At 40.4% G+C, this 16,131-nt stretch overlaps 1 protein-coding gene across 1 annotated transcript; it reads right to left on the bottom strand.

The window, feature by feature from the left end:
• Positions 1-3,595: 3,595 nt before the first annotated feature.
• On the bottom strand, positions 3,596-5,393 carry LOC137296817 (gamma-crystallin D-like). The gene is made up of 4 exons (XM_067828686.1): positions 5,377-5,393; positions 4,743-4,885; positions 4,314-4,432; positions 3,596-3,873 (listed from the first exon to the last, which is right to left on the bottom strand). Exons 1-3 carry the CDS (start codon positions 5,377-5,379, stop codon positions 4,315-4,317), a joined length of 264 nt encoding a protein of 87 aa, XP_067684787.1. The 5' UTR covers positions 5,380-5,393; the 3' UTR covers positions 3,596-3,873; position 4,314.
• Positions 5,394-16,131: the final 10,738 nt, after the last annotated feature.

Genomic DNA, 16,131 nt, shown 5'->3' on the forward strand with positions numbered 1-16,131 from the left:
TAATAAGATCAACAAGAAAGAAAGAAGTTATGGAACTATAACCCTCAAGCATGTATGACGAATCAGAACAGATCGGCGACGTGTAGCATTCCAATGGCGGATCAGAGCAGAACGGCGAAATGTCATATTTTTCACACACCTAAGTTACGCCCTAACAATTTTTTAAGTCATAGAACTGTCACCACTAATTGCAAATACCTTTCAACTAAAGGTATGTTTTCCTTCTAAAAATTAAACGAATGTGTGAAAAAAGTTTTTATCGGCACAATTTAGTATATCTTCGCGTTGAATCGAGACTAGAATCCAGTGAGCTATAACTTACCGACTTGAAACTTTACTACAAATCTACTGTCCTAACACGGACACTAATACCAATTATTTGATTTAAACCGAAGTGACAAAATAGTTAACCTGACTTGTACATATTGGATTTCAGTTGTTACAACACTCAGCGAACAAAATCAGCTGTTGAAAAAAAATGGGCTCAATCATAAATACTACGCTGCCACCATACTGGCTACACTGGTTACGGAACGACCCGAGACATACGTTCAGTGACTTTTCGAGTAGTTACTTCTCCCCCACTATATAGGCTCCCTGGTATATCCAATATGAATTCCATTATTTATTTAGATGAAAAACATTGGCGAATGAATGTTCTTCTTTTAGAAGTGATTATTTTTATAAATGGCCTAACTTATAAAAATAAGAAACCTTTTTCAAGTTTTATTTCCATAAAAGATATATGTTAGCTGGGTCGCCGGGTGCAAAGGCAATAAATTTACATGATTTGTAGTACTTTTTAAAATCTCACTTTTGATCAGTGAAAGTTTGGTTTAACTTCTTTTCTGCTCATAGTGTAAATATATTTTTCTTTACTATTAGGCAGATATTGTTTAGAAGGTTGCTATTTTCCCCTTTAAATCCAAAGAATATATTTTCTGATTTTAATTCAAACTGTCCTTCGCACAATAACCCGAGGCATGAGGACAATTCGGCCCACACTCGTTTTACAAAACTACACTGAAACAGTAGATGCCATACAAACTCACGCGCCTGTTAACAAAATGCGCATAACTGTGATTCTCTAATTCCAATCTTATTATTTGTTTAATTATTCTGAGTAATCTTGTATTGGAAACATTTAAAATTTACACTCTGTGTACATCTATTGGACATTAAATGTATACATCCCAATCATTCTGGAGAAATCGTCCTCCTAATATTTCGTTTCATTAAACATCTGGTAATATCAGAAAATAAAGTCATTTTATACTTATGTATACTTCTTTTTCTTCTTTCAAACAGATGAGTCCAGTTTCAGATCATAGGGTTGACGCTCGTTTATCATTACGGTCTGTGGTCTACAGACCATGAAGTGTTGTTATATATGAGAATGTAGGCGAATAGAGAACAACGTTTTCACCCGAGTTTCATTTGCTATATAGCGCACCCCTCCATTCCCGTCCTGATCCGTCAATGTACTTAGACATAATTACAGCCACTCATTTGGAATATAATACATGGTTAGGTAATTGAGAAAACTAAAAATTTTAGCCTCCGAGTCGAAGAATATATTGTCGTTTCTTTCAAATATGATGTCAGGAATTAACATAACCGATAACCGGGTAGATTAGAGTCATAGGGGATGGGATGAACGGATAGAAAATTTGTACCCGTCCTAGCCCTACACACCTAACACTGCACGCAAGCACACTTTCAAGCCTTAGGTATTTTTCTTAACAAAACCCACAAGATCCAATTCCATCCGAAAAAAAATCATCATCATCATCATCATCATCATCATCATCATCATCATCATCATCATCATCATCATCATCATCATCATCATCATCATCATGTGTCGGACAGTTTATAAAACACATTTGTAACAACTCACAATAATGTTGAATGTTGACTGATTAACTGTATAATGTATTTGGAAGTGTTAATTGTTTCATCTATAGTCGTATTATACCAAAGACAATTCTTGTTGTTTTGTGCTGAAATGGGAAACTGGCAGAAACAGTTTTTTGCGCTGCTTTTTATGCAATGTAATTTTTCAGAACAGAAAACTTGTTAAGGATTGGTTAAGATACTACTTGGCCTGCAGAGATTCACGGTTTTAGAGAAGCGGGGTGGGGATGTGTGGGACTGGGAGTGGGGTGTGTGGGGGGTTGGGATGTGTGGAGTATACACTCATTTTCGCACGGATCTGAGTCGTCATATGACAAAATTTCTGGATAGATTCTGATTTATGGTCTCTGTTGTGACCGAGGTTCATCATGGCACAGATGAAACAATCAAATGTCAAAGTGAAGGTCATTTGTTCTAATTGTCTTGTATGACCCCTATGAGTCCGGAACTGTCTAGCATCGTTGCCCCATTGAACCTATGGAAACATATCATTTGAGAGTGACACAATGGGAAGGACGCGTGGCCGAAAAAAATCACCCGTGTAGGCTTCAGTTGAAACAACTAGTGTCGTTCCAGCAAACCGGATGGCCTCTAAATCTTGTAGGTCACGGAAAGAGGCGAGTAGCTACGAATGGTGTAAGGCTGTGTCGTTACATTGCTTTACTCTGCCTGTTCCTCACAGTCGGGGCTGAAATCCTAATCAATCTTGTTACTGCCGCAACTGAAGGTGTCACTATGGTGATTCTAGCACGTAAGTGACGGTCTTATGAGCATGTCCTGTGAACAGATATTTCCATTTTTATATGCATGCGTTCTTCTTTCAGTGCAGAAAACAATATACATGAATTTTAAGTTGTAAGAATTGTTGTAGACAACTGCCTGCCCTGCTTGCAAATGGTAGTTGACCTTTGCTCGGGCCTGTCAAAAGTTTTTGAAGTTGGCCCGCCTGACTAGTGATGATTTAAGAGCTGGTCATGTTTCCTGAATCCTGACTTGCTAAGTTTAGCGTCAACATCGTCCTCAAAAACACAAACAAGTAGTCAAATGCACGTTGTTACAAATAACTATCTCCGCGTAAATCGTAAGTAGTAACGTTACTGGTCATTTTTGAAGTGCCAGAGGTTGACCCCAGCAGAGACCACCTCAAATGTAGACAATTACAACGTGTAGGATTCTTCCAGTGATGATGACAGAAGTCTTTAAGATAATGTTTCAATATGGGTATTCTGACAGCGTGTACCATCAATGTCAGATGAGTTAACAGTGTGAAACAACTAATAAATGAACTTGCGAAATGAATACTCTAGCTATTCTCATATGCGCTGTCTATATTGTCTATAAGTTATCATGAATTATTCGGACCCGTAAGATGTCTGAAGGGCTAGTGACATTTTTGTGTCATTAGCCTCACTGGCTCGTGACAGTTTGAATCTATTTCTAACACTGAACTTAAGTACGGAATACTGACTGAGTGAGTATAGTTTTATCCGCCATGGTATACTGAGGTGCCTTCTGGTGCCCCCTGCTGTAATATTGCTATACGTAAAACCAAAGTCACTCACTGACTCTCCTCCCAGCTCACCAAAACACGCTGTCCAATACAAATGGAACGCGGCACCCACTTACAAATGCTCGGCTTCACAGGTAAAAATACAATGAATGGAAGAACAAGGAAATCTATTTAAATGTCTTTATTGATAAAATATGCAACTTTATAACTTCGCATTTGTTTGTCATGTTCCATTACTTTTTAACTTTAGTGATCAGTTATTCTATATCATTTAGCATTTCTCTCTTCTTGGTGTTTGCAATTATATGCTATATTTTGAATAAAGTGATCTGTTTGTTTTCCATCTGCAGATATTGACATAAGGCGTGTATGCTGATGTATGTGCTGCGGGGCATCCATGTCTGTAGTCCAACAAAGGAGGAGCTGCTACACCATGTTGGCGTCAGCTGAAAGTACAGGTATTACAATTATTAATCACCTCAAAGGATAAACAACCATGAATTTATCTTGACAACAAAGCCTTCATTCATGCCTTACATGTAACCTACAATGTAAGACATGTAACCAGTCAACGACCAAATTAGTTTTTATAGACATACGAGACATTGCATTGTAGAAGAATTCTGGGAGTGCACACTAAGAGCCAGTGTAATATTTCTCACTGTAAGCCAAACATGTTAAAACCATGTTCAGTGTCTTTAGCTCTTCGGTATATATTAATCATGGCGGATAAAAATAGTATGCCTAGGCAAGCATAAGATTTTCCCAGCTCATCAAGCTGTGTTGCTATATTGGACATCAAAGGCCACTCGGGTTAGAGTCTGTGCATGACTGTCTGTGTTGCCATAAATATATTACACAGTTTTCTGATCAAATCCATACATACCTCAAATTCTGTTGATGGATGAAGCGGTGTTATTCAGGCCAGGGAGGCTGCTGTAGCACTGTCCTTCAGAAAGGATCATCCGCTTTCCGGAATATTTGACCTCACTGTACAGTGCCCAGCTAAAACGAAAAAAAAAACCTACATGAATATTTCTGACAACTGCTTTTCAGAAAAAAGCAAACTAAATAAGGCAATGCTTTTCTGGATCATATCCCTCTTGTAAATGCCTCAACTGTTGAGGTAACTGAAACTATGAAGTTGAAATTTATATATGATAAATTTTAAAAGTCAAATTCATAAATGCGTACTTGGTGCATATCCGATCCCACTAAATATTGGTACATGTACAATTCGCAAACAAAATATTTCTGGGTCTTTCCAAAAAACAAACATCGCAATTAAATTTTATCTGAGTGCAAATGTGCTTACTCTCCCTCATGGACAACGGCGGAGGACACACGGTTGTCGAAGGCTCCCAAACCAGGCATGTCATTCGTGACTGTCAAAGAACAACCTGTAAAACATTCCTTCTCGTACAGGGTCACCTTGGCGGGGGTGGGGCACCAGTTTGCCTGCAACAGGATTTTGGATAATACCAAGTGTGTGACGTTTCCCGGTATAGGATAATACACTTCACATGAACTATTTATCGACTTTCATATCAAATTAATAAACAAGTAGTTTTATTCCCCTGTTCGCAATACGAGAGTGGGGTACCTGAAATGAAATTCACCTCTTGAGAATCGAATCGGTAACTACCACACAGCTAAGGTACCCTTGTGACATCAGGGCGGAGGGACTACAACTGTCTGTTGAGATCAAGCAGACATCTCAGTAATGTAAAATCTTTTCATGTGAGGTTTCATTTGGGGTTCTTTGTTATAGTGTGTGTCAAATATAGAGGTGATGTTTCAAAGAAAACAAAAGACCAGAACCTTACCGATGTCAAGTAATAGAATCAAGAATAGATGGAAAGTGTATCCCCTAAACAAAATTTTAAACATAACTATCACAAGAAAACTATTGTAGAATAAATGTTCTATTTAATTACATATTCACATACCATATTTCCTGCTGCTGTTTAGGATTTCAAACCTGAAAAAAGATGTGTATAAACCATAATAACACATTTATAAGAACTGTCGTTGCAAATGATGTTGAAATACAATTTTATACTCCTTTTATCTGTAAATGTTCAGCCCGAACGTCGCGCATTACAGTTCAGTGTGGAAATTTACACGTATGACATGGTATGAGAGACTGGCACAACTTAGAATTAATTAAAATTAGCGCTCAGTGTTAGCGCTTTGAGCACAAGTGTGAAGAAAATTAGAGGCGCGGTATAATGGCCATTCTACCATGACTTCAGTAAATAGTGGATTGTGAGTGGTTAATCAAAGTCATTCAGAGGTGCATAATCATGTTATATACCACTGATTTTTCAACACATGTATTTGTTTAAAATCTGAATAACGCGGTAATGGTAGAGTGGAGATAATCGTACTATGCACTACGCGTTCGGTTATATAATTCGGTGTTATAATTTCGTTACATACCTTTGATTTTCCAGCACAGTACGTGTATCTCCTAATTATTATTTTTGCTATAATTATGCATAAAATTAAAAATGTATTCTGACACATCATACTTGTGATAAGCACATATATTTTTGCTTCTGAAAATACTAATTTCGCTTGCATTAAATTTCTTTACCCATGGAAACATGTACTATACACACTGGAGCAGTGTATTTGGAACTAACAATCAACTTCCTTTATGGAGGCAACGTTAAGACTGGTAGGTAAACGATGTGAACCCGCGTAGAATTCCGTGGAAGTGAATTTCCCTATTGTAAAACACGATATTGGAACACGAGCATTGATACAGGTGTATGTATTACACAACGGGTGGGAGTGATCTTCTAACCCCGTATAAGATTGTCAAAGGTATTCACGACTGTAGGGCACATTGCCAAAATATCGTGTTTAAGTCGTACAGATAGCTTGCTTACAAAGGCTGAGGTAAGGAGAATGTCGCTTATAACGTTTCACATTAACCATAAGGAAAATTGATAACGCCATGGTGAATAAAAATACATTTTTGAAACAATTGCTTAACGCTTATGAACGAAATGATGCATATGCCATAAGTGGCCGCTGATCCTTCGTTTCTTCCAGTATCGGTTACTGAATAGTTTGCCGCAAATATGCCTACATAGGCCATAATGAAAGACAGGTCATTCAAGATTTGAGTAACTATGCCACAATATGCACAATTCTCAAATGACCATGCCCAAGCATTACCTTAATAATTTCGATGGAACCAGTTATCACAGGTGGCATGCGGACAAATACATAATCACCTCCAATCAGGGATTCCAACTCGTGATGATAGTTTTAGGTGTGCTTAAGGATGCAACACGGCGAATTTGGGCGCCATAGACGTCTGGTCCGTCTGTGCCTCCAAGACTATCGGACTAAGTTCACACAACGGGAGGAATACAGAAAAGGTTTACCTGGTCTTGGTGATGACAGTCTGTGAGTTCCACGGATGGAGTAGCGATCTTGGGTGTTCGGGGCCTTTTATAGCAACAGATATCCGTGAACCACGCAGTCTTGTCCTTGAAGACGTCGTCTCTGATTAGACAGATACAGTTATCCAATCACAGATATCTGGGGTATAAAACAGAAAGCGTCTCAATCGATCCCGGACATGAGTAGGAGGGGGCATTCAAGTGTCCGACAGATATTACAATATATGTGCGGGGTTAGGAAGAGACACACAGCAAATTCACCCATACAAATGGGACTTGAGACTTGAGACTTGAGAAACTCATATATGGTATATATTTTGTCTGAATAACAGCCAGGCTGAAATATTTCCAATTTTCACTACTTATGTATACTCAAAGTGTATATCCAGCTAAACAGTTGACAGTTTGTACTGGAAGATATTCGCTGTCTATATTTCGATACGGGTGGATCTGTGTTAGTGGTTTAGAAGTATATCCTGTCAACCTTTTCATAAAGTGGACATAGTAAACCAAAGCGATCCTTAGTTTCCACTCTGCGAACGGCACACAATGGACAGTCTTGAGCCACTTGATAAGGTATGGCTTCATTGTTTTTCAGTTAATAGTGAGTGATCGAATGAGTGAGTGAGTTAGTGAGTGAATATGGTTTGATACGTTATTCAGAAAGAGTGCATCAGTATGTTAAAACTTAGAGAGCGTGTTGACACATATTCACGTCACCACCATCTGGTCATCTATCAACAGACTCTAATGCTATTGTTCATTATGAATATCTACCTTGTGGTTTAAATGTACTCCCATACTCCCATTCATAGGGGTAAAGGTAAAAGCACAGAAGATTCCTCAAATTACCGGGGAATACCTTAACTGCTAATTTAAGCAAATTATTCGAAAGCGTCATCTTGGAAAGAATTGAAAATTGTTGCTGTAACAATAAGTCTTTCTTGCACAAGTATCAGTTTGGATTCCGTAAGGGTGCCGGTGCTGAAACAGCTGCATTAACACTGTTAGAAAGTATAGCTTACTACAAGGAAAGAAATTCAGCGTCTATTGCGTCTTTTTAGATAACGAAAACGGTTTTGATAGAATATGGCTCAGTGGATTATCTGATAAACTTCAACACTATGGTATAACTGTGGCGTGTCTCACGCATTAAATATACTTCAATGCAGTCTTGTGTACAAAATAGGAGAAGTAACATCTTCTCCATTCCCTGTAAAACAAGGTGTTGGCCAGGGTTGTGTTCTGTCAGCTTGGTTATTTTCATTGTAATATAAACTATTATATGCACTGGAAACACTACAAAACGGTTTAAGTCTTCCATGGGGCAATGTGCCGGGTATCTTATTAGCAGGTGACACAACTATTTTAAGTGGCACCATAAATTGCCTACAGTGTACATGAAATGTGTGCTTTGAGCACTCTTGTAAGTGACATCTTATGTCAATATAATGCTGACAAAAGTGTATTCTTATTGTTTGGCAAAACCCCCAAAACATACACGTCCACATGCCAACGGAATATTGTACATCCCTAGATGATAATGTATGGCGCGAATGTATGACAAATGCATGTACAGCTGTCAACCACTGGAAACATGTCCTAGTACATTGTTTGTAACTACTTCCATGTTTCTGATGAGCATGTAAATATATCATACTGCATTGTATCTATCAATGTTATAATTGGGATTACACTTTCTTAGTAAAGTACAAATTCAAGTTCTTTTTTTTTAGTTGAGTCCCATCCGGGGTTCGAGCCCATATTCTCATGCAGGCTGATCACATACGTGAGAAACGGACTTCAGTCATATGAACAGCTGCAGGAATATTAAGATGCAGACAGTGAGAATTCGTCTACACACCGAGGTTATTCGAAAGACACTACCAGTTCGAGGTGGCGAAGGACACAGTGTATGGCAAAAAAAAGCACCGTTGACGTGTTACCAGTCATATGGAACAAGGATTGTTGGTTGTTGGAATGTAGTGCTTAAAGTATGCATCTGAAAACCCCATTTTGAGTTCCTGTTTTTGCTTAGTATATATATTTCTAGGGACGAAACCCAGAAGAGCATGTTCCAGACATGATTTTAAAAGCCTTGCAACTGCTTGCAGAAATATGATGCAATTCCCTTTGCTTCCATCAGTTATGTTATCATACTATGTGCTTGTGTAGTGAGTCTGTGGCCCCCTCGCAGAAATAAACTCAATGTTCCTGAAAATAAAGCCAAATAGTATGAAAAATTCGGATTACAGAATACTAATTTGAATTGGAAAAAAAACGAGCAGATATATTATGTAAATGAAAATGAATGGAAAGAAACACCTGTCCCCTCTCATCCCCCCACCCCACCCCCATGTGACCTGCAGCACCCGTTTCCCTGTCCTTGATCCACCTCAGTCTCACACTAAATCAACACTCAGAATTAACAGACCACATTGTGTGCACAATGACGACAGAGTGTACTTGATGAAAATTTATGACAGTTGTCTCATGAAGGCTAACCAAAAAATAATCAGACAAATGGTAGGTTGTAAATCGCAATGTTTGGAGGGATTGTTTACACACAGTATACATGCACATTTTGCACATTTCATGTCCAATTAATTATTAGCATTTTTAGAAAACAATTATTGAGGATATCTGTGTGATGACATTTGCGAAGATGTCATTGCTCTTTCTCTCTCGTTTCTTTTTCACAATGTGTGAAGCCCGTTCCTGGTGTTTCCCGCTCTGATACTGCTGGAATATTGCTGAAGCGGCGTAAACCTTACTCACTCACTCTCACTCTTTTTTCTCAAGTGAATTAAATTGAATGTCCTGGTCTGTTATCAGAATCTTAACATTTACACTTACATATCATGTAGATGATAGGATCTTCATCATAGGCCCTCGTGTCATTGCAAGGATAAAATATATTTAAAAATTTTTTGAGATGACCCCGACTTGAAGCGCTTAAGTACTTCAGTCTATAGCCAGTTTAACTAAACGTCAGTCTATAGCCAGTTTAACTATGGTTCAGCCTGTGGCCAGTTTAACTATACTGCAGTCTATGTGCATATTCTCTCATACTCATATACTCTCATAGGTGTAAAATTCAACTTCAGCTGTAATGCATGAATATTTTCCAATGGAACAAATGAAAAATAAATATTGTATATCGGTATGGCAGTTCTTAATATACATTTGTTTTGTGGTTTATACGCATCAGTAAATTCTTTTTACAGGTTTTTCAGCCCAAAGAGCATCAACATTAATGGTACGTGAATATGTGATTGAATAGAATAGAACATTTATTCTACAACAGGAACGTTCCCGGGTTCCATTCTCAAGATGTGAATCTCATTTCTGGCACTCCATGTTCATGTTTCTAAATAAGGAATAAACAGCTTTTCATTAACTTGATTTCATCGTCGATACATATATATGACATTGGCATATTATGTACGTTCACCATGTAATCGTCGGTGATGTCAGATGCCAAGGCCAGACGCATTTGATGCCCCCATAACCTGAACAGAAATTGGTCAAGGACTGAACTATGTGGGAGAGTTGTCTGTGTGTTATAAATGATACCAACCCGACAAGTTATTTTTCTATTGCTGAATACAATTCGGATATTCTGCTACGTTTGATGAATTTGCTGTGTGTCTCTCCCTAGCCCCGGACGGATACTGAAATGTCAGTACAGCCCCCCTCTCACTCGTGCCCGGATTTGACGAATTCTTATCAGTACAGGTCACACAGGTGCTCCCCTCACTCATTCATGTCCCCGTTCGACTCAGCGAATTCTTATGTTTTTTACCCTAGATATTTGTGATTGGATAACTGCATTGCGTGGTTCAGGGACACGTTACTATACAAGACACCGAGTACCCAAGATCACAACTCCATCCGTGAAACACACGCAGACTGTCATCACCAACATCAGGTAAATCTTTTCTATATTCCTTCTGATATGTTGACATAGTCAAATAGTCTTGGAGGCACGGCTGGCACCGACGTATTTTCTGAATAAAATTGATATTTTATACTTATCCTGACTCACGCTTAAATGCTTAATTGCTTATCTCCTCCACCCTGGCGAAGGTAGTGGAACACCTGAAATCCCTTGAAGTTCCCTTCTGAAAGAAGCGGAAGTAAAATACACTCACCAACCAGAAGCATCCCTCCCCCGGCAAAGAGGTCACATGACCTGCCACGCTTGTCACTCTCTCCTAATAAGATCGCCGACACGAGAATATTAGAATTCAGCGTGCCCGAGAGGGGCGGCTGGGAGGGCTAACGTCATGAGTCAGGATAAGTATAAAATATCCATTTTATTCTGAAAATTACTTATTTCTCCCCATCCTGACTCATGCTTAATTGCTTACAGAATCCGACGGAAACGGCGGTGGGTCAGGCCACGATGGATTCTGCTGGCTGTCAAAATTACGCCCCTCCACCACACACACACCAGGAAATCGTAACGGCGGTAATTCGGTCCTGTTCTATTTCATTTTTGAAGAAGGCCTGGGTGACTGGAACGTGATGATATCTAGATTAACTAGAGTCCTGCTAGTACCCATTACAACTAAATGTCAACATACTCAAGACTAGTTGCGACCCTTCTTCATGTACAAGCATATTCATTACGAGTACAGGGTCCTAATCACCCATACTTGTCTGTTCGAGACGTGCGCATGGACACTCAACCATTATACTCCGCGGAGCGTCTGGTCTCCTCAAGTCACGTGATAAATGGGTGAGTAAACTCAGCACCTTTGAAGAATCGTTATTTGTTGCGCAAAGACAAGAGGCCCCAACTTGTGAATGCCAGTGACGCCCTTCGTGGCTATGTCTCGTCGATTATGATTGTCAAACACTGTGTTTGATCTCCAGAAGATAATGGTTGGTTTGACTGTGTTTGATCTCCAGAAGCAGCCCTCCATTATAGTTGATAGCCAGCAATTTCCATGCAGAGCGAGTGTAGAGGCCAAGGCTCTGACTTCATATGGGTTGGAGGCTCGTGGAGGTTCCAGTCTTGCTGCTTTACAGGCCCTCAGTATAACAGCTCTTATCCACACTGAGATAGTGTTGCGGGATACTTCCCAAGGTGTCTCAGTAGATCTAGGGATAAATAGGCGCTTGAATCGTTGTCTCCTCGTCTTGGTACGTTGGAGATGTATTTTCTGACTGGGCATAATGATAAATCCTGTGTTTCATGTGGCCCTAGGACTGTAGATATCGCCGGGATGTGGAATTGTCTATGCGGTTGTCCAAGGCAGTTGGTTTTTGGTGATAAAATTCCATCACAGTCCTAAATGTACAGTCTCATGACGACTTGAGTCAAATCGAGTGTGATTGACGTCCAGTGGAAGTAGTTCTGACATTTGTGCTGCTATGACTAACGCAAGTAGAAACGGCGTTTTCTGTGTCAGTAGTTCAGGCGATGTCAGATTAGTGGTTCGTAATCATCACTTCAAAGGTGTTGAAGCACGACATTCAAATCCGAAACTGGACCCTTAAATGCAACATATGTCATATTTAGGATTTCACTTTCTTAGTAAAGTACAAAACTTTTTTGGTTGTCCCATCCGGGATTCGAACCCGCACCCTCAGAGTCAGACACCTAATCGCCAGCACACAAAGTCAACCACCTAGCCCGCTCAGTCACCGCGACTTCCACAAAAATGAAAGTCATACAACTTGTAGTCTAGACTGCGTACTTTGTGTACCCCTCTGATAAGTGCGAATTGGCACGGCTCCCATGGCCGAAAGCTATGATTACACAATGCCATTTTAGAAAGAGGTCAAATGCAACATATGTCATATTTGGGATTTCACTTTCTCAGTAAAGTACAAATTCTAGTACTTTTTTGGTTGAGTCCTAACCGGAATTCGAACCCGCACCATCAGAGTTGTTTTTGGTCTTCCAGCTTGAACGAGCGTAGTAAAGTGAGTAGTTCAGGTACTGTAGTCAACTTGACTCCTGTTTTCATGGTGATAACAGAGCCAAGTGCCGCCAGATATGTCGATAAAGTCCTTAGTATGTTCTAAGAGACATAGGTAATCCACAACTTGAAGATGTGTAGCTTCGATTGCAGTAAACCCTTTCTTCCTGGCATAGGACTCAGATTGCTTCCACTTGTCATCATACAAATTGCGAGTACATCTACGTAGAGCTAAGGTGATTGCTCTCAACGCTCGTGCACAATATCCCCGATGTTTTGGGCAAACTTGAAACGATCCACATTGAATAGTTGGAATGATGTTGGATTGCTGTGTGCCTGTTTTTTGTATGGACGGACGAGTGTGTTCTTCCAATCTGGTAGATGCACAGTTGGTTGTCCTCATACCTGAATGAGTAGCAGGAACCAGTCTGTCGCCGACCAGTAAGGCGCGTCCAAAATCAGAATTGATTTTCTTGGTGACCTGTGGTAGTGGCACTGGTTGGGAGAACGCAGAAGTGTTCAGTCCTTCCCACGGTATGCTGAGAACGTCGTTGCCCTTGCTAGCAGATCTGGTATCGGTGATACAAACGTTGTATGTTTGTTGAACTTCGTGGCACGTAGATCTATCTGTGGTGTTCCGAAGGTCTGACTAATTAGACAAAACGCCTGTCGCTGAAGCATCCATTCTGTCGGGGATGGGGGTAGAGGGAGTGATAGAGCTTCGGCCACGATGTTGCAAGCACCTGAGATGTTACATGCCTTTGTGTGCAGATTCAGATCGTCGACTATACTGAATAGTAGAAAGGTCGATTCTAGCAGTAGCAGGCCTTGATTACTGCTTTCATCTCCATTAGTATGACATGTTGAGATTCCTGCGGCAACCTTGTTCAGGTAAGCACCCCAGTCTTGTAGTAATACATCTACATAGGGATGATGTAGACCGGCTCTAACAAATACATTCCTGTGCAGCCATATGACTGGCGAGTCCACCATAGCGGGTATGGTCTCAAGATGTCCGATGCCGTAACCCTGTCAGAACGTGAAACTCAGGAACTGCTGTCATAGACGTAGTTGTAGACGTGTTCCTCTGGTCATATCCTGAGGTGATGTGAGGAGACCGAGTAGACATTGTCACTGTCATAGTGGTAACGGATAGGGTAGAACTTGTTCCAACATCGGCATGAAATTTGACTCACCAATCCTCTGGGACAGCAATGACAGCAGTGATGAATCAAATCCCGAGGAATTTAGATTCACAAGTCATCTGACCTGAGTTAGTAGCCTGATAGTGAAGTCCAACTGTAGACTGAGTTGACTTCTCTCATGATGAGCTTTTACGCCGTGAAGATGCGCCATTCTTTGACGTCAGATCGTCAACATTGTACATTATGAGCGAGCTGACATTCAAAGGAAGTCTATTTATAGCTGGCTGGCTGCCGAGCAGAAACTGTGATTCATTGCTGCAAGTCTCCTGATAGGTCTGCTGTTAGAAGACCTCGATGCCTCCTGAAGAATCAAATGATGCTGAAAACTGCTAAACTAGTGAGTAACCGATGTCTTTCCAACGTTGAGTAACTGTAAACAACTGTTGACGACTTTCTGACACTGGAACAATAACACCACACTCTTCGCAGGGCATTGTCTCTCGGGGACCAATCAGACTCTAGTCGAGTCACAGTCAGCTGATCATTGTGAAATCTTGTACTGACGGTGATAACCTTGCTAGCATTCGGGCTTGTCCGTAACCATGCTGTTTTGCTTGTCCTGGAGATACACAAGCGAGCACGCGTATAATGTGCGAAATCTCTCCTCCAGGTAGATATGTCGGTATTTTTCCACCGAAGATAACACCGTCATTACTATGGCGTCAGACAGTTTGTGTGGTTGACCCCTGGTATAAACAACGGGGACCGGCACTCTTGTGATCAGAGGTATAGTTTGCAGTGGTATCTTATAGCCGTCTCGAAGAATCTCCATGACTTCATAATCATCGTTGATTTCTCCAGTAGAGTTGAAGACTTGTTGGATTAACGCTGAAATGACTGCCTGAGCACCGTTGTCAAAGTGTCAGTGGACTTGATCATCAGGACCTCTCTTGAGTCTTGAGTGACCGATCTAGCTACCTCTACAATTTTCCCATCCAAATCTGTAGGCGCTGACCAAGGAGCTCGACATAGAGGCCTTGTAAAATTTTCACTTCATGATGAGGCGAACAAAAGATCGACGGCTCATCATAGATGTGTCGTTCCTGAAGAGGGATGATCTCATCACCGAAGGACTTCTTAGCTGTCGTAGTATGTTGACTCACCGGCGACTTTGTTGAGGACGACTTCGTCTTTGACAATGATGACTTAGACTTCTTAGACTGCGACGACCCTGTCTCCGTTGAAGTTCTCTTCTGTGGTTCTAGGGGACGACTCACTGGAACCAAGAAACAGCCCAGGAGACACGCCAGACTGGTTGCTAGAATGATGAATGTTAGCAGTTAATGACAAACGGTTACCCAAGGGTAAATCAGCCGGTTTAGACATGACAAATGAAAGCCGACGTTGCCTGTCCCTCGCACATCTACGAACAGAGCGAACATTCAAAGAAACTTCTGAATGAGATACATTTCTACAAACTTTATCACGAACTTTATGATGGGTCACATTTCGTTTTAATAGATGGTCAACACTTTTAGGATTCTTGTTTTCCCGGAATTTATCTGCTCCTAGTTTTCTATGTGTTTACTTCCGGGAGACTTATTTGAGGACATTCTACAGTGTTGACGATACTGGTAAAAGCCCGAACTTTCGGAAAATGACTGAGTATAAAAGTTGGTTGCCGTGTTGTGGGCGACACTCATTCATATTTACTGGAGTTACAACGCCTGATCATCAAAACCCGTCCACGCCTGGATCTACATTATCCGCTGTCAGACCGATCACTGTTTTTACATTCTGCATAGTTGATTCTCTCTCACACCAAGACTTTAATGAGTTTGCTACTAAATATATTTTGTGACCCATTGCCTTAGATTTTGTCTCGCTTATATTGTATTTGAAATCTGTATTGTGAAATTGACTTGTGACTTTGTATACCTTGCTCTCGTTGCATAATAATACAATTTGAACGTTTATGACTTGTCTTTGTTCTGTTTGGCTGGTCCACGGGGGATTTCTTACATCGTTTGTCACAGTAGATTCTTAAATGTAACAATCTTCATGAAAAGAAAAACACATGTTACAACTGATTATGGCGCCAAGAATCACATGACTCTCTGTAGGGGGTGAGGTGTGGTTTATTCAGAGTTAAAATTCTGTAAGCCCTGAAATAACACAACATTCTTACTAAGGTTTGCTCATTGCAT

The sequence above is a fragment of the Haliotis asinina genome, chromosome 9 (genome assembly GCF_037392515.1).
Source record: "Haliotis asinina isolate JCU_RB_2024 chromosome 9, JCU_Hal_asi_v2, whole genome shotgun sequence".
NCBI lineage: Eukaryota > Metazoa > Mollusca > Gastropoda > Lepetellida > Haliotidae > Haliotis > Haliotis asinina.